This window comes from Carcharodon carcharias, chromosome 8 (genome assembly GCF_017639515.1).
Source record: "Carcharodon carcharias isolate sCarCar2 chromosome 8, sCarCar2.pri, whole genome shotgun sequence".
NCBI classification, from domain to species: domain Eukaryota; kingdom Metazoa; phylum Chordata; class Chondrichthyes; order Lamniformes; family Lamnidae; genus Carcharodon; species Carcharodon carcharias.
In genome coordinates this window covers 28,752,794-28,780,049 of record NC_054474.1, presented here as the reverse complement: position 1 = coordinate 28,780,049, position 27,256 = coordinate 28,752,794, and the positions used below count along the sequence as shown (strand labels likewise).

Genomic DNA, 27,256 nt, shown 5'->3' with positions numbered 1-27,256 from the left:
AGCATCTTCACCATCTACAAGGTTCATGTCAGGAGTATGAGGGACCATTTAATAATTGTCTGGACAGATACTGTTGGACCAACAGTCAAGGAACTTAACACCATCCAGAATAGAGATGTGCATTTGATGCCTCTGCCACTGTGCTCAATAACCATCCCCTTCCTCACCAGTACACTGTGGCTGCAGACTGTACAATCTATAGGATGTAATGCAGCAACTCATCAAGGCTATTTTGACAGTAACCTCCCTGTCCTGCGATCACTACAATCAGGAATGACAAGAGCAGAAATGAGAGAAAAACATCTCCAAGATTACCTCTCAATTTTCCATGAAAGCAATACACCATCCTGACTTGGACATATTCCATCACTGTCATACCCTGTGATCCCTTACCCAATATAATTGTTAGAACCCATCACCAAAGATTCTAGGCAAACTTTGGTGGTCTAGAAGAAGGGTCATCATTACCTTCTCAAGGCAACAAGAGATGAGCAACATATCTGGGCCCACAAGCTTCAGCCACATCCCAAATGAAAAAAAATGAGTGATGGATCATAATGGGGATCTGCCAAGAAGATTGTTAAGTCCTACTAGATCTACTCCTCCTACTTGGCTCATGTCCAAACATCAGGAGACCACAAAGATCTGAATAATCTACAATGTATACTAGTCTGCTAACAAAATCCAGAGGGGAAAAAAAAAGAGCCTTGAGGTCTTTAAGTGACAGAAATAGGAATCAACCTGTTGCGGGAAGGTGAATTTGAAGTAGATCATCATCCATGATTGTATTTAATGGTGGAGCAGGCTCAAAGGGCCAAATGGTCCACTCCTGCTCCTATTTCTTATGTACTTACTCACAACATAATATCCATTTTCCTTTAAGTTAGACCCAGAGCACTATAATATCCTGCAGAAACAGCGACAACACTGGCATCTACCAAGCTATGTGAAAAATTGGCCAGGTATGTCCTGTGCACGAAAAGCAGGACGGATCCAACCCGGCCAATTACCACCCCATCAGTCTACTCTCGATCATCAGTAAAGTAACGGAAGGGATCATCAACAGTGCTATCAAGCGGCACTTGCTTAGCAATAACCTGCTCACTGACACCCAGCTTGGGTTCTGTCAGGGCCACTCAGCTCCTGACATCATTACAGCCTTTATTCAAACATGGATAAAAGCGCTAAACTCCTGAGGTGAGGTGAGAGTGACTCCCTTGACATCAAGGCAGCATTTGGCCGAGAATGGCATCAAGGAGCCCTAACTAAACTGGAGTCAATGGGAAGCAGGGGGAAAACTCTCCGCTGGTTGGAGTCATACCTAGCACAAAGGAAGATGGTTGTGGTTGTTGGAGGTCAGTCATCTCAGTTCCAAGACATCACTGCAGGAGTTCCTCAGGGTAGTATCCTAGGCCCAGCCATCTTCAGCTGCTTCATCAATGACCTTCCTTCCATCATAAGGTCAGGAGTGGGGATCTTAGTTGATGATTACACAATGTTCAGCACCATTCGCAATCCCTCAAATACTGAAGCAGTCCATGTCCAAATGCAGCAAGACCTAGATAACATCCAGGCTTGGACTGATGAATGGCAAGTAACATTCGCGCCACACAAGTGTCAGGCAATGACCATCTCCAACAAAAGAGAATCCAACCATTGCCTCTTGATGTTCAAAGGCATTACCATCACTGAATCCCCCACTATTAACATCCTGGGGGTTGCCATTGAAACTGAACTGGACTAGCCAAGAGCAGGTCAGAGGCAGGAATCAAGCGACGAGTAACTCAGATCCTGACTCCCCAAAGCCTTTCCACCATCTACAAAACACAAGTCAGGAGTGTGGTGGAATAGGCCCCACTTGCCTGGATGAGTGCAGGTCCCACACCACTCAAAAAGCTTGACATCGTCTAGGACAAACAGCCCGCTTGATTGGCACCACATCGGCAAACATTTCTTCCTTCCACCGCTGACGCACAGTAGCAGCAGTGTGTACCCATCTACAAGATGTGCTGCAGGGATTCACCAAGGCTCTTTCGACAGCATCTTCTACACCAATGACCACTACCATCTAGAAGGACAAGGGCAGCAGATAGATGGGAACACCACCACCTTCAAGTTCCCCTCCAAGTTACTCACCATCCTGACTTGGAAATATATTGCCATTCCTTCACTGTCACTGGGTCAAAATCCTGGAACTCCCTTCCTAACTGCACTCTGGGTGTACCTACACCACATGGACTACAGCGGTACAAGAAGGCAGCTCACCACCACCTTCTCAAGGGCAACTAGGGATGGGCATTAAATGCTGGCCCAGCCAGCAAAGCCACATGCCATGGATGAATTAAAAAAAATTGAGAGAGAGGTGGGGTTGGGGGAGGGAAAGAGCATAAAATTCCAAAGAATTGATTGTTAAAACCCTAAGGCAGGGCACTCCTACCAATCACAGAAAAGGAGAAAAAGATCCGCCTTAAATTATAAATGATAAATATTTACTTTCCCAGCCACTGTGAAGCTCACCTGATGTAGCTTTAACATAACACTGCACACCAAATGTTCCTGGGCTGTGCTGTGTCAAAGAATAGTACAGCTACCAAAGTTGTAAATGAAGACTATTTCTGTAGCAAGTATCAGCTGACCTTGCAATACCCCTGATTTGTCGTGGTACAAGTGGGACATGATTATTATTGCTTGATGAGCTGATGTCCTAAATCAACAGATTGCTATACACATATATATATATATATACACATACACGCATACATTTTTATATAGTCTGCTTGGAGGAGACGCACATCTAGGAATGGTAACGGGCATCAACAATTTTAAACGCATCCAATCACTTGATTATTTGAATTGTGTTTGAATCATATCCTTCAGAGATTGCACTGTTTATTTGATAAAGTTTCAATGGGAAAAGTGTGATGAGCTTTAAAAGGCTTAACACACTGAAAGACATGGGATTTCAAAACAGATGGGGGATAAGATCCCTGAATAATGTACAATGTGAGGAAAACAATGAAGAATACAGGAAGATAGGTTTCCGTTACAAGATGAAAAAAAAACAACTGATGTCCTCAAGTCAGGGTGTGATCATCATGTGAGAATAGGAGAGACCCATGAGCAACACACTGATATGACTAAAATCTGAAAAGGGACTTCACCTTTCATGTTTTCCCTACATTAGATTGTTAGCTCTTTGTGTGTGAAATATTCCAGCAATGAAAAAGAATGGAGATTTCTTTAATTCTTTTCTGACATGTATCTAAACACAGTGCATCTAAACACAGTAATACCATTACTTGAAACTGTGCTGTTGGCACAAATATTCAGAATAATTGATGACTTATTGTTATTTATGGTAATGGTTCACAGTATATAGGACAGTATCATTTTCAACTGGTTTATAACGCAAACAAAATTCTGTAGTCAAGTTTATGGACCCCATTGTATAAACATGTTCAGAATATTCAGACAAAAACATGAATCAGGCTTCAAAGGGATTCTTTTTTTAATTCGTTTTTACGGAATGTGAGCCAGCATTTATTGCCCATCCCCAATTGCCCTTGAGGGCAACAGAGGGCATTTAAGAGTCAACCACGTTGTTGTCCTTCCTTAAAGGACATTAGTGAACCAGATGGATTTTTATGATCATCATCTGACTTTTGAATTTAAATTTCGCCATCTGCTGTGGTGAGGCTTGAACCCGGGTCGCCAGAGCATTACTGCGTGTCTCTGGAATACTTGCCCAGTAACAATATCACTATGCCACCGCCGCCCCATATCTTCATGTACCAAATTAATAAATACTTGTCTTCCACCTAAATATGGCGTCCTGCATTCAAAGTTCTTTGCATCACATCAACAGACAGATGGGATTGCTGTCTTGGGACCTGCCAAACTGCTTATCATGTGTGATCACATTCAAGAAATAGCAGCTCATTTTTTTCCATTCTGGTCTGCTTGTAACAACATATCCTAAAAATGCTCTTTTAAAAATAAATCTGTGCTGCAGAAAGTAAACAGTGCAGAATGAATGATTCAGAAAAAGTGCATTTGGTAGCCCAATACTTAAGCACAACTGACGTTGTTGGCATTTGTATGCCTTACCTTCTATTCTTTCATTGGTTTTAGTAGAAATCCCCAACTCTTCACTCAGTGCTTTTGATGAATTTCTAAAAGGTTCAGATTCTGATCCATTCTCGGATTCCAAGTTTAAGCAGGGTGACAAAACCTTATCTGGTGGTAAAGATCTTGAAGAAATCTGGTTATCATTTTCAATGTGTAAACGAAAGTTAGCAATATTAGCAGGCAGTCCTGTATCTTCAAAGTCTGTATTGGCATCGTTCAAAAGTGGCTCCCCTGAAGGAACCAAAAAATGAGGGTCTATTACTACAGGAGAACTAGGTGGTGATATGGAGGACAAGGAAGACCGAGGTGACAATGAAGTCAGAGACTTGGGAGTCTCAGACAAGCATCTCCGTGTGTGAATCTTGCTTGAGGCTCCACAGGTATCTATGTAAGAGGAGCCATTCCGAGAACTGACCACCTCATTTTCATGAATGGTGGTTATGGAGCCTGCTGGTCTACTGCCTGAAGTGCCCTCTTGAAGCAAGATATCTAGTTTATACTGGTAGTCGAAATCTACTGTGTGTTCTGGATGATCATAATACAAGTCAGTGAAGCTAACAGAGCTTGAAGATTCTTGGCTGGACGCAGCAAGAGATCCACGGCTGGATGTCAATGACCCTTTGCTACTTCCAGATGACAGTGAAAGAGTGCTGGTTGAGAGACTATGACAAATAAAAAACAATTATTGGTATGCAATGTTACAATACAGCAGATTTAGCTTAACTGCAAAAATCTTTACTGAATTAAAACACAACACGTTTGAAACATGCATTTTACTCATTTTGAACAAGGTGGACTGTTTAATAATTGTCCCTAAAATGTAACATGAAAGTAGCATTGATTGGGTTAGCTTATAAAAGAACTTGCCTATCACAGAAGGTTAAAAAAATATAAGAGCTGTACTTGGAAAGATTCTTTGATTCTCATATGATTTCGACAGTTACATCCACAAACAACTCACCTTTGTAGTTGTGAGTGCAATGTTGAGGCTAAGCGTGTTGCTTCTTCTAACTCCCTCAGCAAGTTGTTTCTCCTGCTATGCATCTTTAATCTGTAGAACACACATTATCACCAACTAAACAGTAAAATTCCTTTTTCTAGTTAACAGCAGATTGATTTCAACCTATGTAAGTATGTAAATTGCAACAAAGGTTCACTAGCTGATTCCTGAGTTGTCAGGATTTATTCAAGTAGGTCTATGTATTTCCTGGAGTTTAGAAGAATTAGAGGCGATCTCATTGAAATGTATATATTTTTAAAAGAGACTTAACAGATCCCACAAAGATGGATCACTTGGTTGGGGAAGTCTAGAACAAGGTGTCATGGTCTCAGAACATGGGATTAGCCACTTAGGACTAATTCTTTCCTCATAACATTTAAGAAGTATTTGGATATGCACTTGCAATGCCATGGCATATAAGGCTATGGGCCTAGTGCTGGAAAATGGGTTTAAAATAGTTAGGTACTTGTTTGACTGGTGCAGGCTCGATGGGCCTAAGGGCCTTTTTCTGTGCTGTAGACCTCTATGACTCTATGACTAAGTTGAGGACAAATTTCTTAATTCAAAGGATTGCGAGCTTTTGGAATTTTCTACTCCAGAGGATATTCAGTTTTGAGTGTATTCAAGATTTTTGGATTCAAAGGGAATCAAGGGATTTGGGGATTGTGCAGGAAGGTGTAGCTGAAGTACAGGATCAGCCATGGTCTTACTGAATGGCAGAGCTGGCTTGAGGGGTTGAATAGCCTTTTTCCGATGATCTAATTGAAGCAAATTCTTACAAAGCATTTATAAAAGCACAGACAAAAATAACTTTAGTTTATAACTTAAGCACAAACGAGGATCAATGCATCACATTGTATTTACAGCAACATAAAAAAAAAACAGGCCATTTGGCTCAAAAGATCCATGCTGATATTCTTATCCAGTTTTCCCCAGATTTCAAATCCTTCATCTATGAAGTTTGGAGCAATATTTTCATATTTCACGTGTCATCTCTCAGTGCTATTATTTAAACACTGCAGACACATTCTTACTGTAAAGATCAATCTTACCAACCTTACTTTGCCAGATCTTAAAGATAATCCAACCGATGGTCATTTATTTACAAAAACTGGATAAACTTTATTTTAAATGGGTAATCCTTAAAGGATTTCAATTAATATCTTCCGCTTCCTCATTGTTGAGGAATAGCACAACAAGAGTTATTTGATAGTTCAGTATACACTGTCACTGTTTCTACTGTTCCCAAATCTTCCTGCTCTTATACTGTATGGAGGAATGCAAGATAATCAAAGTCAATTGGGTAACTTGTCCTCAATTTCCCCAAGCAAATATAAATTAATTTACTTGAATCTACATAAATTATAAAACATTTCCTTTCAGCAATTGTTCAAAATCATGGAATTATCTCAATAAGCTGGGTCACAAACCTTTCTGTTAGTGCTTTGCTTTGTGTTTCTCTTGCAGCCTGAAGGTCTTCTGCCAGTCGTTTCCTTTCCATCTCCAGGCGCTCTACCTCACTGTGTGCCCATTTACGAGGGTTTATAAACTGCAGTTCCTTCAACAGTTCTTCTTTCTCATTTATCAATATCAGCCTGTCTCGTTCTGCATCTAACACTCCAGGCCATGCCTCACTGGTAAGCTTAGCCAGTTCAATCTTGATATTTGCAATCCTGTCAATAAAACAAAAATCAATACCAAAACAAAAACAAAAAAAACAGCTAATTGTACTGCCTTCATTTTAACAGTCACTCTACTTGCCTTGGGAAACTCAGCTGCTGAAGCAAGGCAAGAAGGTCTGAATCCATGAGGCAAATGCTCCACAGAACTGCTTGTGAGCAGGGGGAGCAGGAGTGCTTCCCCCCAGGTCCAATAAGCTACCCAGTAACCTCCCCACCAGTCTCTGCTAACCCCAGCCCCCCTCCTCACCCCACCACTCTGAACCGTATCGGACCCCACAAACCACAATCAGGACCACCCCACCCCAACCCCAATCTGGAAAAGCCCTATTCACAATCTCTCTCACTCTCCCAGTACACCTACCTGCTTTTGCAGGCTTTGGCCTTGTGAAGTAAGGCTTCCCATAGAAAATAATTTAAAGGAGCCTTACAGTTACATTTTGCAGGACATTGGGAAACCTGTCTTTCCAAGTTTCCTGACCTCACAAACTGCCAAAACCCCATCCCCTCCATGCTATCTCCACTGAACTCGCCTCAAGATTAAAATCCAAGTCAACGCTTTCTCTTTATGTTTTGTGAAGCACCTCGTTTTCTACATTGAAGGCTCTACAGTATCCAAATTTGTTGTTTTAATTCTTACAATATAATGTTTAAAAAATTATCAGAAAGTCTTAAGGTAACCATTTATTGTAGCAGTAATAATCTGCAAAAAAATGACTTGCATTTATATAGTGTCTTCCACAACTTCAGGCATCCAAAAACATTCATGTTGTAAGAACTGCAGCAGCCAATTTGTGCACAGCAAGCTCCCACAAACAGCATTGTGATAACGCCCAAAGAACGTTTTTGTGATGTTGATTGCATAATAAATATTAGCCAGCACACTGGATAACTCCCCTGTTCTTCCTTTAAATAGGACAGGCGGGTCTTGAGTTAACATTTCATCAGAGACACGGCAACTTCTACAGTGCAGCACTCCCTCAGCGCTGCACTGAAGTATCAACCCAGACTTTCTTGCCTAGTGTGAGGCTTGAACCCCAAATCTTCTGTTTCATAGCATGAAAAGCGCCTTGCATCAATATTTCAAAGGTACTGAACATAACTATATTTTAAAGCAGATTGAAGATATATCCCATAGTCATTATAAATCAATTGATAACACAGCTTGAAATAATCACTGCCATATAACTCATCACTGCCTTGCTTTGGTACATCACAGTTTAATAATGAAATATATGCAGGGTAAGTACAGTGAAGCCATTTACAAATGAACAACTAAACGGGCACACCATTTACATTCATAGATTATATTTTAATTAGATTATGTGAATCAAGAATCATCTTTCAGATAAAAACTCCCACTGAAAGAGGAATTCACACAGTAAAGTAATAATTTTCATGAGATTCCCTAGAAAACAGAATGTTAGAATCCAGAGAAGGATTGTGATAACAACTGAGGCACAGCTGACACTATCGGACTGCATGTAGAAATAGTTATAAAAAGTTTGGCACTGACCTTCGCTTTGACTCTTCATATTGCAGGCTAAGTCTCACCTTCTCAGCCAGTTTAGTATTATTGCTGGAAACAAACTGAGTAATACAGAATGGGTTAAAAATAGAGCTCTAGCATCAAATACAACAACAATTACAGGCTAGAAGTCAACCGTATTGCTTTCCTATTAGTGGAGAAAATAGTTTTGTCTGATATAGGCGGTCATTTCAAAGCAGACACTGCCAAGATTTTAGTTAAAATGCGTAATAGTCCCCAAGTTAGACAGTCACGTTTTAAACTACACAACTCATCTTTAATTTTACATTGTACTATTAAACACTATTAAAACACTAAAAAAATGTTCTTGTTAAAGAGTAAGCCATTCAGCCCTTCAAACCTGTTAGAGGTCACAATTGATTGGTACTGTAGTTTCATTTATTCACTATTGATCCAGATATCATTGCACAAAGAAAAACAATTTATCTCAGTCTTGAAAATTTCAATTCACCCAGCCACCAGCATTTACAGGCAGACGAGAACCACATGCCCACAACTGTGTGTGGAAAAAGTGCTTCAGTATTGCTGAAATGAGAGGCATGCTGTTGAAGCTTTTTGCCCTGCACTCACTAGAACAGATGCAAGAATGCCAAATTTCAAAGGGAGCAACACTTATCCTGCACGAGAAAAGGATGCTGATTGGCTGGAAAATTAACTCTAGTTGGTTGAGACGCTGCCATGGAAAATGCACCAGAGAACTATTGTCCCATAGGCTTTTGTTTAATTCAAAAAAGGCACAATGCCTGGAAATGTTCCTTTTGCCTGCACAAGACAGGTCCCTGCGTATGAATACATGTATCGTCTAGTAAGCGCAAATGTGCCACATTGCGAGCCTGACTGATAATATTAAATTGGTTGTTAGTATAATGCCTAGCACATTTGGCATGTTCAGCAAGTACTGTCCAATTATGGAAACCCATCTAACATTAGACATTATCTTCTGAGTTTTGCTAGCACAGGCTAGTTGAGTATGGTTAGTACTCTGCCTACTGCAAACAGCCAAAGGGATGTGCTGTTTGATATGATCCATCAGTCATCTGGACGTATAGCCTATGTAGCTGTCAGTGCACCGGCAGTGAAATTCATATTTCACATTACTCATTGTGTGCAGGGCAGAATGTCTTTTTGGCTTGTATTGGATCCTGTGGATCCTTGTCGCCTACTTGTTGTGAGTCGTCACCAAGTTGGTACTAAAGATAGAATTGATCAGCAGACACTTGTTGGGTGGAAACATTAAGTTTATTAACAATATACCCAGCAGCAACTACATGTGTGCTTTTAACTTCAACTCCATCTCTGCACAGATTGCTGAGATAGCCCCGCTGCTACTCTCCTATTTGTTACTACAGATCATGTGATCTTCCTTAACAAGTTTTACTCTTAAAGGTACATTACACACTGAACAAAACCATAATTACTACATTCCTCCCCCTTTAACTCAGCTATACATTTTATATTTACAAGTTAAGTCTTTCAGGTGGTTTCCTAGTAAGTGTGCAACGTCGCAGCTACACAACTTCAGATTCGTTGTCCGGAACCTCCTTTTCCGGAGTTGCCTGAACATCAGGTGCTTCAGTGAGCACTTGCAGTTCTGTATCCTCAACTCTTACAGGAACATCAGACTGGTCTGTCCTGGGCTAAGTATCCTCAACAGGAAACGCAGACCCGGTCATGATCACTGGTGGAATTTGGTGATTTGTCTCTCTCTTCTTTACATGGTCCACATGTTTACGGATGATCCGGCCTTCCACCTCCACGTGGTATAAGATAAAGGTCCAGTCACTGCACTTATTTCACCCGGTAACCACTTTGGTCCTTCCCTGAAGTTTTTCATGTATACCGTCTCTCCCATGGTAAATTTCCTCTCACGACTATGCCAGTCATGTCTAGTTTTCCGGCTTTCCTAACTCCTTTCCACCTTCCCCTCTAAGTTCAGCATTATTAAGCTCCATCTCATCCTAGGCAGCGTTTTATCTGTTGTTGTGTGAGGGGTGGTCCTATAATGAAAAAAAAAGCAAGCTAGCTGCTGAGGAATCACCAGTTAGCTGTTTCACGCTTGCCTTGAACATTTGAACCGCCCTTTCGGCTAGTCCGTTTGAGGAAGAGTGGTACGGTGGAGTTTTCACGAGTGATACCGTTGAGGCTAATAAACCGTTGAAACTCAATACTCGTAAATGCAGTGCTGTTATCAGAAATGACTACTTCTGATAGTCCGTGAATGGCAAAACACTGACATAGTTTCTCAATTTAGCGGCCGACGGTGGCTTTACCTCATATACATCCAACCATTTTGAGCGAGCACCAACAATAAGCAGAAACATTATTCCCAGGAAAGGTCCAACATGGTCAATGTGTAAGCGCACCCAGGGTCTACTTGACCACTCCCATGGGTGTAACAGAGTTGTCTCCCAAAATTTCACCATCTGTCTGCTTCTTAGAAAAATCTGCAACTTTTGCCTCCGCAGTCTCTTTGGCTTCATGTAGCTGATTCTTTGGCTCTTCTATCTCTTTTTTGTATTTGTTTGCTGCGTCTTAGAACATTGAGCATTGTTGTGTCTTCTCTGCCAACTCATCCTTCAGTTTATTCAGAGAAGACCTGAATTATTTCTGTTTCTCTTCATAGTTTTCCTGAGGCACAAACTTAGACCAAAGGGAATCTTGTATTGCGTGAAAGTCTTTCAGCAGGTTTTTTTTTCCTTTCTAAAGTTGCTCACCTCATCTTGAACTCTGTTATTAAGCATGTCTCTCGGAGTTCCTTTTGCTGTTCTACCATGTTTTGACTTAAGACAGTTTGCATTTCTTCAGGTTGCTGAGTACTTACACACTCCTTTCCCAAAACAGGAACGCTTCCAGCTTCCTTTTGGAATCTCAGTGGCCACTCAATGCTGATTTCCCTTAGCCAATTTCACCCAAGGCGGCTTGGTCCTCTGCCTCTCAATACCAACACTGGTAGCTTTACTGATTGGCTTCCATAATAGGCATTTACTCCGTTTATGCCTTTGACTTGAATGTCTTTACCCGCGTATGTTTTTAATTTGGCAGTAGTTTGTTCTATTTTTAAATGATGTTCACCATAATTCAGTTTTTTGAAGGTATGTTCCCCACTTACTGTAGTGGAAGATCCTGTGTCCGCTTCCATTCTAATAGGTCTGCCATTTACTTTCACTGTTACACATATTGGTTCTGTCTTTCCAACCTTCAAATTAAACGACGAGTAAATATCTGAATTTGTTGTTTCAGGCTCTTTTGCATTGTAAATTTCACTGGGCTTTTTATTTTGTTTAAAAGCCTACTTGAAACTTTCCTTGCACTGTCTCATTATATGTCCATTTCTGTGACAATGATAACATTCAATTTTTCTAAAATGCCAATTGTTATAAGATTGCTTGTTTCCACCTCTATTGAAATCATTCTTTGCTTTCACTGCTAAGTCAATTTTTCTAATTTTCCCACTCACAGGGGTTGTTTCCCGTTTCTCGGCAGAGTCTTGCATTTTTGTGCCCCTTTTGGCTGGAGTTTCCTACCCAAAGTGGAGGACGGCACCATTTTGTGCTCCCTGTATGACCTTTGAACCTCTTACTGCGCTTTCCACGGCCAATGTTATCTCTAGCACCTTCTTAAAATCCAAATTCACTTTGGACGATAATCTCTTCTGAATTGTGTCCTCATTCACACAGCACACTAAACAATCTCTTAGCATGTTGTTTAGAGATGTACCAAACTCACAATGTTCCGTTAACTGCTTCAAACTTGCCACAAAACAAGCAACTGTCTCCCCCAGAGCTCTATTTCTCAAGTTAAACTTGAAACTTTGCATTGTTACCGAGGGCTTTGGCTGGTAGTACCCTTCACGAGGTCCACCAATTCGTCAAAATTTATCAAATCTGCGGCACTGGGAGCCGTCAAACTACGAATCAAGCTATAGGCTTTATTCCCACATGTACTTAAGGGGATTGCTTGCTTCTTCTCTTCCCCCGTAACCTCGCTCGCTTGGAAAAAGAATGTGAAGTGTTCAATGTAATGCGACCAATTTTCCATGGCTGGATCAAAAGGATCAATTCTTCTGAATTGCAGCATTCTAAGAGGGGATAATGTCTTTGATTCGAACGGAACTTCTACTTACAATTACTGGGTAAAGTACAGTGCCGATTTCTTTTCAACTTGATTTCTTCTGTTTAATCTTGTTTTACCCTTATGGCAAATTTGTTGGATCCCAGGAGCCTCATCACTTTTTTATTGGGTTCCGTGGGTCCTCATTGTCTCTTTGTTGCGAATGGTGACCAAGTTGGTACTATAGATAGAACTGATCAGCAGACACTTCTTGGGCAGAAACAGTAAGTTTATTAACAATATACCCAGCAGCAACTATATGTGTGCTTTCAACTTCAATTCCATCTCTGCACAGACTGCTGAGATAGCCCCACACTACTCTCCTATTCATTACTACAGATCATGTGATCTTCCTTAAAACGTATTACCCTTAAAGGTACATTACACACTAAACAAAACCATAATTACTCCAGCTTGACATCCACATCCTGTTAGTGGAAAAAATACGTTCTGACTATCATTTATTTGTTACATGTAAATTCAAAGTGGAGAAACTGCAGAGCACAACAGCAAGTTCTAACAAGTTATGCCACAAAATTGAAACAGCATAAGTGACTTCCTCTGTCAATGTGACCTTGATACATTAATCTTTGCTTTTTGTGACTTCTAGGCAGGAGGAATTCTCTTCCCAGAGAGCACCGGAGGATGGATCATTGAATATATTCAAGGCTGAATTAGATTTTTGATCTACAAGGGAGGGAAGGGTTAGGGAGAACAGCAGGAAAATGGAGTTAAGGTCACAATCAGATCAGTAGCGATCTTATTGAATGATGGAGCAGGTTCGAGGTACCAATGGCCTACTTTTCTCCTCTTACTTCTTACGTTCCTATGTTTTGATACGGTTCACCACATCCTCCATCCCCATTCCTGTCATCAGACCAAAAGTGGGACTGCTCTCATTTAGTTTCTTTCTTATCTATTCAACCATGATGAGCAAAACTCCAACAATAGCTTCTCCTGGAATTCCCATACCATTACCTCTGTAGTCCCCCAAGGATATATCCTTCACATGTACATTTGAAATAAGGAGCTAAAACACTTCAGGTTAATGGTCACCTCCAACAATGTCTATTTTTCCTTTATTCTAGGGCTAATTTCCTCCTGTCCCCTCCTGAAGACACTGACACATGTTGAGGTTTGATGCAATAGTTACCTTTCAATATATTCCATGAATGGTTATTATTCATTTGAAGCCTGTTGGGTAAACATCAATAGGCCACTGAAAGCAGGATGTACTGCACTGAATCTGATCCAGAACTTATTTAGTTTCTAATACATGTAGATTCAAGAATGGTCAATTGCTAGAAATCCTAGATGATATTCCCCTTGCAGGAATGCTGGTGACATTTATAGGGTCCATTTTGCTGCCCCAGTTAAGTTTAACACTTTACTTCAAAAGAATGTAAATTATGCAAACAACTTGACAGGCATAGCGTCTGAATGATCAATATCATCACAATAAAGCCTGCCTAATTAAGCACTTAATTTGATGAGGCATGCTAATAGTGCATTTGTCTGACGGTTTTATCTCACTCACTCACTCTGCTTTACAGAACACAGGTTAAGTTGAGCAGGGGAAAATGTTATGACATAATGTTCGGAAGAATTCAGATTCTATTGTGCACTTGCTCAACCGATAGTCAGTTTTGAATCAGATCACTCTACTGAATACAATATACTGTAGGGTATTAAATGTCTTTTTTCTCTTGATCCTTTGTTCCTGAACTCCTCTTCAGTAACCTGAAAGATTCATCAATGTACTCATATTTCAGAGAATTATTCTGATTCCTAGATAATTAGTATGGTGATGTATTTAAGTCTCTGGAGAAATACAGTGCAGGTTATGAATTTAGGCTCAATGAGGTTACTTAGTATTTCTTATTGCCAAAGCCATCTGTACTGAAACACAATGGATTTTATACTCACATCTCCTGAAATATCTGTCTGGGACCCAACATCTGAAAAATGGCAGCCGACAGGTTGTTTTGTGCTTAATAATGACGTATGACTGACCCGGAGATCAGCGTGAAATCCTGTCTCAATTCGGAAACCATCTTTCAATCTGGCTAGGCTCTAGAAGAGAAAAAAAGCTAATTCAGTATTCATTCTAAAAGATGTAACATGGACAGAAATTAACAAATTAACATTTTGTACCTCGTATACTCAATGAATATTATATAAGTAATTTAGCACAAAACGGAATTGAATATTAAACTATTTCCTAAGACAATCAGCAGTTTAAGATTTTATTTAATAATTATCCATTAACACTGGGTTATATTTGCATATACTAAAGGTATTCAGTAAACTTCTGAACTCCAAACAGCTATTTACATTCGCTGCTGCTGCATGGGTTTACCAGTGGTTGGGAAATCTAGCAATGAAGGAAGACTGAAGTTGCTGGATCCCCAAGGTGCATTCCCTTATTAGGACTCCTTGTGAACCAGGAGGAGCAGGGGTTTTCCCTCAGCCACTCGAGGAACCCTTTTGACCTTCCCACTGACAGTCATAGCCTCCTGCTCCAGCCACAATGGCCTCTTTTCACTCCTCCACCCATCCAACACCCCACTGTAATGTGTGCTCTCTCTCTCTCCCCTGCCACAATGTGTATCCTCTTGTTCTCCGCCATGACATATTCTCTTACCCACAACCCACAACGTATGCTCTCTCCCCACCAGGATGCACATGCTCTCTTGCCCCTGCCACAATGTACGTTCCCACCCACCACAGCGTATGCTGCTACCCGTCCTCCCACCACAATATATGTTCTCTCCCCCCACTGCAATGTACAGTCTCTCCTGTGCCCCTGCCATAATGTACGGACTCTAACCTCACCACAATGTAAGGTCTCTCTCATTCCCTGCCACGATGTACGCGCTCTCCCACCCCCCCCACCCTACTGGGATGCGCTCTCTCCTCTGATTGGGATGTATGGGTCCGTCTCCCCGCCGCCAGCCACAACATATATTCCCCCTCCCTCCATCATGTCCTACTGCTTTGAATTAGGATCTCTCGTAATTCCATCATTTACAACTCCCTCCACTGGGCCAGGTTGTCCAATCTCTCATCCCTGCACACCCCCCCCCCACCCCCCCCCCAACCAACCAACCACCATCGCCTCCACAAGCTACAAATGCCAATCTTCCACAACATTGCCCCCTCCCTCTGCAAACTTCACACAAGTATCAAATCCTCAGCCCCAAAGAGTTTGACAGCCCCAGTCTATCCAAGTACTAAAGCAAGACAGAAGTCACAAAATAACAATTACATGGTATTTTACCATGCAACTATATACTGGACAGCCATCCAGAAATATTCCATTCCATGCAAACCTTTAGCACTTGAAAACATAAAGTAATGAATTTAATTAGCACTGCTGCCACTTCAGTTGCCCAATCCAAAACCAATACCTAAATTGAAAAGGATTAACTTTTCAGATTTCAGAGTGTGACATCAGTCTTAACACTGTTAAGACATTACCTGTATGAGGTCTCTTTTTTCCTTCTCTCCTGAGCTAATGGCCTTTTTGATGGTTTTCATTTCATTCACAATTGCCTGTGCTTCATCAAGTTTATATCCTCCCTGAGTGCCTGACATCTTTAGATCAATTCTGTCATTAAAAATGCATGTAAGTCAATAATTATGAAGATACAAAAGCTATTGAACATTTTTTGGCACAACCAATCATATACTCTAAAAATCCAAAAATATTTGTTTTAATGTTAACTTTCTTCCAAAAGGTATTCACTTAAATTCTAAAATATTTGAATCGTATCTTTTTCAACAAGTTTACAATGATGCTTTAAACTTTTCTGTCACACTTAATATTGACTCCATCTATTAAAGTTATATGACATTTGACTATGTTAAGAAAAATTGTAATAAAATTAAAGCCTTTTCATACATTTCAAATCAATACAGAACAGAAAGCTAATGAATAATACATACACAATAGTTGTGAGCCGAATAGCCTGGATTTTGTGGCTAGTGGTACATAAATGATGCTTGACAAATACAGCTGCCCATAAACTTTTTGTACCCTTTTGAACAACAACTTAGTCTTTAGAAGTCTGAAACAGCACAGTACGGCACCCTCTGTAAGGGATCTTGGACTTGTACAAGCATGGCAAACAACAGTGTGTCTCTTCAACCAATCAGAATGAAGAATGCTCACTGAAACACATAGTCTAAACCAGGAAGTGCAAATTAAAATATTTGATTCAATGGAATGCCATGTACAGAAAATGAAATAAAGAAAAGGAAAGGAAGAAGTGACAGCTAAAACAGAAAGGAAAAGTTAAAAAGATTTTTTTTAAATCTCCAACAATAATTAAAACTTGAAGGAATGAGACTCCACCTTCAGACCTTTAACGCCAATTAGAAATTCACTTGCGCTTGAATGAACAAGCCCCAACATTTTCTAATGTGTTTAGAAAGTATATTTGTGGCTAAGTACCACAACTTCACACGCACACATAATTCACTGCCGATCTACTGGAAAGGTACCAGAGTAGCACATATACATAGTAAATTTATGGCACAGAAAAATACTACCTATTCCATCGTGCCTGTGCCGAACATACAGTTACCCAGCCTATTTCTATTTTACAGCTCTCGACCTGTAACCATGACATCTCAAATGTGTACACAAATGATTTAAAATGTGATAAGGGTTTCTGTCGCTACCACTGTTTCAGGCAGTGTGTTCCACGTTCTGGGTGAAAAAGTTCCTCTTCAACTACCCTCTTATCCTCTGGCAATTACTTTAAACCTATGCGCCCAATTATTGATGGCTCTGCTGAGGGAAACAGGTCTTTCCTATCCATTCTATCTATTCCGTTCATATTTTTATACACCTTGATTAAATCTCCCCTCAGCTTGTTCCAAAGAAAACAACCTTTCCTCATAATTCCATTGTTTTAGCTTATGCTGAAGTTCTCTGTTCCTGGCAACATTTTCATACATCCCCTTTGTATCCACTCCTTTGTACCCACTCTAGTGCGATCACACCCTTCATGTAATGATCAAAATTGTACGCAGTACTCTAGCTGCGGTCTAGTGTGTTAGACAGTTCCAGCATAACTGCTCTGTTCTTTTACTCTTGGCTAATAAAAGAAAGCATTCCATATACATTCTTAACCACTTTATCTACTGATGCTGCTACCTCAAGGATCTATCAACATGCACTCCAAGGTCCTTAGGTTCACTTCTCAGTATCCTACCATTTATTACGTATTCCATTACCTTATTTATCATTTGCAAATACATTACCTCACATTTCTCTGGACTGAATTCTATGTGAACTTCAGAATTTGCAGAGAAGCAAGGAAATTGGACAGCAACCTCTGCATTTTACTGCATGTGTGCGGCTGCCTTAAGTTGCTATCCAATTGAATAGATAATAAGTGAGTGCTGATAACCACACGGTTGCTTTTAACTGCAAATTCCAGGCCATTACGTCTGCCCAAAATATGAGCATGCGTATTCAATTTCTGCAGTCACTTCTATTGGAAAACATCCCAAAGTAGGAGGCCAGGCAGCCACTCACAACAGGCATCAAATATTCGGATCACCCAAGCCATATTTTATGACTTTAACAAGAAAGTAAGAAAGATTTGTATTTACGTAACACCTTTCACAACCACCAAATGTCCCAAAGCCCTTTATAGCTAATGAAGCATTTTTGAAGTGTAATCACCCTTGTAATGTAGGAAATGTGGCAGCCAATTTGCCTGAGCAAACTTCCACAAACAGCACTGTGATAATGACCAGATAATCTGTGTTTGTGATGTTGATTGTGCAATAAATATTGGGCAGGACACCAAGGGTAATTTTTTTGAATTAGATCCAAGGATGTGTATGTCGTTGACAAGACCAGCATTTGCTGCCATACTTGAGATGGTGGTGATGTGTTACCCTCTTCATAGTTCACAATACTTCCAAGTTTTGTGTCATATGCAAATTTTTAAATTGTGCCCTGTCTAGGTCATTAAAACAGATTGATTAAGGATCCCGAGGAATCCGATATGTATTGTCCTCCAGTCCGATAAACCACTACTCTCTGTTTCTTGTCATTCAACAAACTTCGTATCCATCCTGCCACTGACCCTTTTATTCCGCAGGTGTTAATTTTGTATACAAAATTGTTACGTGGCATTTTATCAAGCGCCTTTTACAAGTCCATGTTCATCACAGCAATCGCATTACCCTAATCAACCCTCTCTGTTGCTTCATCAAAAAAAATTTGTCTTTAATAAATGCATGCTGGCTTGTCTAAATTAATCCATGTTTGGCCAAGTGACTGTTAATTTTGTCCCAGATTTCAGTTCGAAAAGCTTTTCCACCACTGAGGAGAAACTGACTAAGCTTATCTTTATATCCTTTTGTGAACAGGGGTATAACATTAACAATTCTCCAGTCTTCTGGCAGCACCGCTATATCAGGAGGATTAGAAGATTAAGGCTAGTGCTTCAGCAATTTCCACCCTTACTTCTCTCAGTGTCCACGCATGCATTTCATCTGGTTCTGGTGACTTGCCAACTTTAAGTGCAGCCAGCCTTTTTAATACCTTCTCTTTATCAATTCTTAGCCAAATCCAGTATCTGGACTATATCATCTTTCACGATATGACTTTGGCTGCATCTTCTTTCTTGGTAAAGACGGATGCATGGTACTAATTTAGTGCCTCAGGTATGCCCCAGCCTCCATGTGTAAAACTATTTTAAGTCCCTAATCGCTCTACTCCTTCCTCTTATCACCCTTGGTATAATTATAATTCCTGTTTCCAAAGAATCTGCATTTGAAAATGAATAGGAAGTGCTATAACTATTTCTATTGAAGACTATACTTTTCCTTTACACAAATTCCTTGCTTGAAAAAGGTTTTGGAAAAAAAGATTTTATATTTATAGTCTTCTTAAATACTTACGCTTTAAGAGTTTCAAAACCTTGTTCTTTGTACTGAAGTTCCTGCCTCATATGAGATAGTTCTCTTTTCAGTTTATTTACCTGTTGTAGTGAAAAATCATACGAAGGTATTGTGTTTGCCCCTCACAGCAAGAAATATTTATTAGATAATTGAAAAACATGAAATTATACACCCTCTCTATAAGTCTCAAATTTCTGTACATCTATAACAGTATTATTTTCTACCTCCTCTCCTAAAACTGCTATTCATACAGCATTATAAATTTTTAAGCACACGCATCACAATTTAATCTCAAATGTTTCATCTACTCAATATTTCTGAAAGTAACAGACGATTCCACATTTAAATCTAGTTTAAAACTAAGCTCATTAAGAGATTCTCCAGTTACACTATGGAGGCTATCACATCCACATAAAACATGAGGTAATAATTGATAAAAGGGAAAAAAAAAACAAATGTTGGAAGTTTAAAATAAAAACAAACCAAAATCACGTTTGGATTCTGATAAAAGTCATAAACTCAGATATTAACTTTTTTTTAAATAGCTGGACTTTTGCTTTTCTTCAAATAAATAACTGAATTAATTTCCAATGGGAGGTATCAGCAATAATAAAATAAGTGTTTTCAAAATGTACTAGTCAATTTCCCATGGCTTTGCACCAGGGGAGCAAAGACCAAGGGCACCATTCAGGCCCAAGAGAGACTAAGGCATTAAGCCTTTCAGCTCCTTCTTTGACTGACTTTCTAATTAATATTCCAGTCCGTTTACTGATCTGCATTTTTTCCACAGAATGATTTTTGTGTACCTTTTTCCCCCCCAACATGGTACCCAAGTTTATGTTTCTAATTTTTACTTTAGGTGGACATCATACACAATATGATACACAAAGTGCTAAATCTCATTAGATTCTTGGTTTAAACCTTTAAGTTCTGTAATATGAATAAGCGCTCCAAAGTTGTAAACTACAAGAATTCTAAGTGATTGTGATGATCAATTTAAGGACTTCATAGACACTGATATTCACAATTTTACGAATAATCAATGTTCTCACCCTAGATTTTGTTGTTGAAATCTCTGCCTTGAGAATGTCGGGGTCATACTTAGTGCTAGATGAAGAGCCTGAGAACACTGAAAAATAACCACAAGAATATTCAAACATGAACATTTTGGCTCTTAGAAGCACCATACACGAACAGATAAAAATATAGAATACTATGAACTCTCTATAATACATTAAGCTTAGGTTGTATAAATTGGCAATCACAGCTCCTTTAGAAAAACAAGGACAACATTCTTTCCATACTGTACAACTAAAATCTATCAATTTCTTGTTTTAAACCACAATATCATTCTGGTGATTCTGTATTTAAAAATATAGTCAGTTCTCTGTTATGGACTAAGTTAGAGTGGAAATTCAAATAACTTGCAATCTCATCAAAAATGGGGAATTCATTAACTAGAACCAAGGAACTCATTAACCAAAAGGGGAAAAATCATTAACCAAACTCAGGAATTGGCTGCAAAGACTAAGAGCAGAATTTTAACTGCCAAGGAAGCATGCGTTATGATATGGGCGAGGATGCTAAATGGCCAAAAATCTTGGCTTATCATAGGCCCAGCATGTTCATAGTCACTTCCGGCTGTCAGCATTTGGAGGCATCTGAAATGCAAGAACATAAGAAATAGGAACAGGAGCCCATCGAGTCTGTTCTGCCATTCAATATGATAATGGATGATCTTGGGCTTCAAGTCCATTTTCCCACCTGCTCCCCATATCCTTTAATTCCCTGACAGACCAAAAATCTGTCTATCCCAGCCTTAAATATATTCAACAACGGAGCAATCATAGCCCTCTCTGGAGTAGAGAGTTCCAAAGATTCACAACTCTTCAACTGAAGAAATTTCTCCCCACCTTAGTCCTAGATGATCAGTCCCTAATCCCGAGACTGTGCCCCCCTGTTTTAGACTCCCCAACCAGTGGAAACAACCTCTCAGCATCAACCCTATCAAGCCCCTATAAAGAAGATTCATGTGGAGCTGTCGGATCCACAACTTAAATATGTAAAATGCCAATTAATTCCGCCTTTAACAATCAGTGCACCATTTTCAGAGCTATGTGGCATTTGCTAGGGTCAATAAGGCGAAAGTACAGCAGGCAGTCATTGATCAATGAAACTGACAGGCTGGAAAATGTTTTAAGAGTAAAACTGGAAAGCTCATTCCCTGCCTATATGAAAGGTTTGTGCCCACAGGACCTTTTCCTGTGACCGTGCTCTTATAGCTTTATTGGTTTTAGAAGTCATTTTGTCTATCTTGAATTTGATCCACTTTGATCGGCACTTCCATGCTGTCAGCCTTCACTACAGCATGGGGGCAGCTTATGCAGCTATTACATGGACCTGAGATGAGCACCAAGAGAAACAGAACCACCAACACCAACAGCAGCAGCAGGACCAACAACCAATGCCAACAGCACCAGTAGGAACAGCAACAGCAGCTGCCAGCTCTGGAGCCACATGCCACTCAGGCTTTCACAGCAGGTATTCGCAGACATCTGCAGACTCCTGAAGCAAGACATCTTTCCAAGAGGGCCAGGTGAACATACATCGCCAATGGCCATCAAAGTACCAGTCTGAATTCCTTCACCTCTGGCTCCTTCCAGGAATCTGCTGGTGACGCCTGTTGGATTTCATAATCTGTTGCCTACAAGTCTACAAATGGGTCCAATGCCATATCTGTCAAGGCCAGCATTTACATCCACTTTAATACCGATGAGGCCAGTCAGACCCAGAGGGCTCCCACATTTGCTGCAGTAACTGGATTCACACAACTGCACACACGTGACAATCAGTTGGTTTGTTACCAATGGAAGGTTTACATGCATGCCTGTGAAAGATATCCTAGAAGCTGTCATGATTCCTTCATTCTGCGACAGTCACATCTCCCACTAATCTCTGTACCTCTGAACAGAGCAGCAGGTGGCTCCTTAGAGGGAAGCACCACCCTTTGAGGACCTGGCTGATAGGACCTGTGAGGAGCCCTATCATTAAAGTAGAGGAAGTGTACAACAAGAGCCACATGAATACAAGGGCACCCATTGTGCAATCCACTGGGCTACTCAAAATGCGATTCAGGTGCCTGACAAATCTGGGGCTCCTTTCATATCCACCAGCAAGTGCATCAAGAAAAGTGGTTATTTGCTGTGGCTTACACACATTGCGCTGCAAGAAAAGGAAGGTGATAACTGTTCTGCATTCTCGGATAACAGGAGAAGCCTAATATGGCCAGGGTGCCTCCATCCACTCATCTAACTGCCAGAGAAGCTCAAGATGGGTTCATACAGACAAATTTCAGATAACTCAAGTGCATGAAGCCACATGGCATGCGCCAACCCACATCTGCATCCCCACGATCCCCCCAGTACAGCCCCCCCAACCATAACATAGATAATGCCTACAGTCAAAAATCTCTCCATATCTTTTCTCATCTTCCACTCTGGTTATACTACTCTCCTGAATGCACATGTCCATTTGAGATTCAGGAAGCAGCAATGAATATGGAAGGACAATTGAGACTTCAAATAAAGTGTTTGATTCATTGAAATATTCATGTACTTGATGACAATGGCATTAACATTGTCATAAACATCTTAGAGAATCCTCTGGCAAAACAAGTAGCTGCACAACTTTTCTGCTTTCTATTACGGGCACCACATGGTTCTACCCCTGTGGCATGCAGGATGTTCGTTTCCCCGCTCTGGCAGATGAGATGCCCTTGGCGGACAGCCTCTCAGTTCTGGAGCCCGTGAGGGCCCCACCAGCCCCTATGCAAGGACAGACTCGGTTATCGGCAGGATGCAGCATGTGGGACTCTGTTGGGAGGGCAGGGTTGAAAACGGAGGTGGTTACTCTTTCCATGGATAATACCAGAAACTTCATGGTACTCATGACAGAGATCGACCCATCCAATCTCTCTCCAATGCACAGTGCTTCTGGAAATGCTAACACAACCTCACATATACTCTGTTGCTAGTCCAGATGTGTCCTCTTAGTACATAACCCGGGTTTCAGCAACTACATCTAACTGAACAAGGCTTGGAAAGTCCTGCAAACCTCCAACAGGGATTCTCCACTGTTTTCCCTGTCTCAAGCTCCAGTTCCTGCTCATTGTGATGTGTACTGCACCATATTTCAACCTAGCTATCTCCCTTGGAGGCACCAACTGAGGTGTGTGCATCTGATGGTGGAGGGTGTGAATGAGCCCTCTAAGAGTACTTCTTCGGGGTGTGTGCCCTCCCCCGAGGACTTCTGGACTTCCACCCGCTCCAGCATCCCCCTGAAGGACCTGTGGCACTTGAAAGGCATGAATTAGAACTGACATGGGGAAAGGGTTCAAAGCCAACATTCCAACATTTCAGTTGGTGAATGGTTGTTAGGTGCCAAATGGCAGGGCAATATCCAAGTCTGTCACCAGGTATGTATGTGACAGACCACCCCCAGTCCTTCATCACCAATGACCATCAACTGTCACCCTGCCGAGCTCAAAGACCTCTACCTCCGCAACTCAGGGTGGCTACAACTTCTAGGCCACTCCGTTTCTCTGCCTCTCCCTAGAGTTGAGCACTTTCTTCTCTTGCAAGGAGAGAAAAACAGACATTTATACATATGAGAAATAGAATGATTAGATAGAAGGACAACATTTATAAAGGCTAAGGGATGGGGGTGAAATGGCACTGAGATGAGGACAAGGGTAAGTGTAAGTGTGAGTGTCAGCTGCTCAGACAGGGATATGAGAGAGAGAGAGAGAGAGAGAGCGAGGGAGGAATGATGGTCTGACGAGTGCTGCACAGGAAAATGTTGGGGAAGTTAGAATGTGACAGTTAGAGGTTGACACCTGAAAGAGTTATGCCACTCACCTTTCCTGCCATTATGATATCTTTGAACCTCTTGCAGCATTGAACCAAATTTTATGGACCACACTCATGGTTCCACAACTTCCAGCTACACCTGCTCGTTCTGAAAGGCTAGGGGCTTCCTCCTGTCTGCTGGAACAACACTTCTCTGCAAATCCTCAAAGCCTCCAAAATCACCCCCACGGAAGAGGCAGAGAACCGGAGGGAAGCTTTCCCACGTCTACTTCCAATCTTTTCCTTCCTGATTCTACAAAATCAATGTAGGATGCAACCATTCTGACCTCTGCCGAGGTCCTTGTAAATAGAAAATGCATTTGTCAATTGCAAGTTGTCATCCTGCTGAAACTGTGTAATCAGTCAGGAAACTTTAAGGTGGGAAAGGATGCTAATGCTGTGGCTGAGTTAAACAGCCAAGGCAAAGCCCGCTGCTTCAAGGAACGGGTTCCCATCTGGCCACCAGCCCCCATTATTGAAAGCAGGTTTCTGAGGGCGGGGTTTTCAGGCCCCACCCGCCACCAGGATCATCCTATCCCAACAAAAGTCAATGGACTTTCTGCTGAGCTGCCGAATCTCCCGCGGCAGGTCCCGCTATGACAGTGCCAGAAAATCCAGGCCAAAGAGCAGGGAAAACGTGCACCTTAAGCTTTATCTTAGATATTATACATTAGGATAAGTGGATGAAATTCTCTATTAATAGAACACTCCATTCAAAAATCAATAAAAGCTCCTCTAAGCAGAAGGCAATGGTTTATCAGTACTCACAGCTGGTCTGGGAACTAGATTTATCCTTCCAGACATCATTTAGCTGCCTGTATTCATGTTGGGCCAATTCCAATCTCTGTTGCTTTACTTGGTAAATTTCCTTCTGTGCAGTTAGGGCATCTTGTGCTACAACTAGATAGTCTTTCAACATGCGCTCCTGTTCTCTTCGCCACTGAGCTCGAGGATCCTCTACTTGTGTTGTCTCTGAAAGATAATAAACCATGAAATTCTGTTTATATCTGTTTTTAAAAATTGAAGTGAAGATGCTAAAAGTCTTCAAGTGGTGCAACAGCAGCTTGATTATGCCACAATCTGATTGTGGTATTTGCTGAATTAAGACAATAAAATTTACAATTAACGTTTCACCAAAAATTACAGAATAATGGAGTTTGGTTTGCAGATTCCAACTGATCAAGCACTTACAGGTGAAGCAATATAATTCTATAATTGGAATGCTTACGTGTATTGTGATCAATGTAATAAATTCCAACTTGTGCATCAAATGCTTCTTCCCAACCCAAAGGCAATTCGTCTCCTACGCAATCACCAAAGGAGAGGGGTTTGGTCCATCTACAGAACAAACAGAAAAAATGTCAGCTTCCTAGTTTTTGCCAATGGTTAATTAATGCTGCATATCACAGTAGCCTGTTGCAGGAATCAGTTTCTGTGCAGTTGAGGTAATGCCATACATTACCTAGAAAAGCCGAGGGACTAGTTAATGGATAATAATATATATTTATATGGCATGAATCATATAGAAAAACATGCTTCACGTAGTATTCATCACATGTATTTAAAAGCTTGGCCAAAGAATGGTCACAGAGAGGGAAATGTAAAGCTTTAGTCAGAGAATTCCACAGCATTGAGCCTAGGCTGTTGAAGGCAAAGTCATGCCACAAACATTGGATAAAAGGGAGGAGCTCGACAAGAGGTCACATGTCCAAGGAATGGTGAGTTCAGGTGAAAATAGCCTTTAAGGTTAAGAAATGTTGTAGAAATAAGGAAGGGCAAGGCAGTGAAGGGATTTAACCAAGAGAGGAATTTTAAGTTAGGTGTTGGGGGACCAGGAGCTAATATAGGTCAGCAAGAACAGAGGTGATAAGTGACTATATATTGGTGCAAAATAGGATATGGGCAGCAGAGTTTCACATGGATTGGGTAGAGTAAAACATTGGAATATGTCATGACAAGATATAAATGTATGTAATTTTATTGGGAATTATTTTAAATTGGACTTGTAGTAGGGTCTTTGTCTGTGGGAGTGTGCGTGTGTGTGTTTGTATTTTAATTGGATTAAAGCTAGCTAGTCTGGGTAATTTGATGTATAGTAGTTTTGAGATGGAAACAGTAAGGTAGAGAGTACATATGCATTTTGATGAATAAACCATGCAAAGACTGGGGGTGAAATCTTGCACCTAGCTAGGAGAGACCAAGCAATATGTTTATATTACTAATAAAATTGGGACTATGAAAGGGCTTTATTGTTAGAAGGAGGTGGAGTTCAAAGGGCCTGGTGATACAATGAGAATTTACATTTAAAGGGAAAGTTAGGTATAACCTGAGAGGAGTTTGTGCGTGCAGGTCAGAGGCATGGAAGACCTAAGCTTGTAAGCCTACCACTGGTGTCTACAAAGGAACAAATTGAAAGGAATCTCATTTTGAATTCGTAAGATAAAATGTGATTTGCCTGGTGTCTGTTTAAAGTTTAGGTTATTGTTGCCTTGGGGAAGATTACCTGGGCGTGATTAATTTGGGATTTGTTTAATAGTTATTATGGTAATAATTTGTAGACATGTGTATGTGTTTAAATTTGTTGTTAACTTAATAAATGTTTAATTTAATTTATATAAAAAACCTCTGGAGGTGGTTTCATTCCTGAATTCTGAGATGCATCTCAAACATACCAATTGAAAAATATAGGTTATGACAATTTTTTAAAGTTTCCCTCTGAGATTTTAAATAACTCAGCCTTTACTAACTGCTGTGTCATAACAACTGGGGGCTCTTGGCAAGGTAAAATTTGTAATTCCTTGGTTGGTTTGGAATTGATGAACCTTAAGGTTAAGTTTACGAAAAGCACTTTAAATTCAGGAGTTGGTGAGGCTTTTTAGAAGTGGTGAGACTGCAAGATGGCTTTGGCAATTGCTAAGACTTGTCTGGGAGTAGAAGATATAACTCTGATTGGGTT

General features: G+C 40.6%; 1 protein-coding gene across 2 annotated transcripts in view; it reads right to left on the bottom strand.

The window, feature by feature from the left end:
* LOC121281242 (protein KIBRA-like) overlaps nt 1–27,256 on the bottom strand; it is a 173,261-nt gene that overhangs the window by 90,582 nt on the left and 55,423 nt on the right. For both annotated transcript variants that reach the window (XM_041194065.1, XM_041194066.1), the window contains exons 2-11: nt 25,529–25,638; nt 25,069–25,272; nt 20,446–20,522; nt 19,394–19,473; nt 15,947–16,076; nt 14,393–14,539; nt 8,324–8,397; nt 6,559–6,801; nt 5,090–5,179; nt 4,108–4,790 (exon numbers count right to left, since the gene is read on the bottom strand). In XM_041194065.1, the coding sequence (XP_041049999.1) occupies nt 4,108–4,790; nt 5,090–5,179; nt 6,559–6,801; nt 8,324–8,397; nt 14,393–14,539; nt 15,947–16,076; nt 19,394–19,473; nt 20,446–20,522; nt 25,069–25,272; nt 25,529–25,638 (1,838 nt within the window). The remainder of the gene's footprint in view (nt 1–4,107; nt 4,791–5,089; nt 5,180–6,558; nt 6,802–8,323; nt 8,398–14,392; nt 14,540–15,946; nt 16,077–19,393; nt 19,474–20,445; nt 20,523–25,068; nt 25,273–25,528; nt 25,639–27,256) is intronic.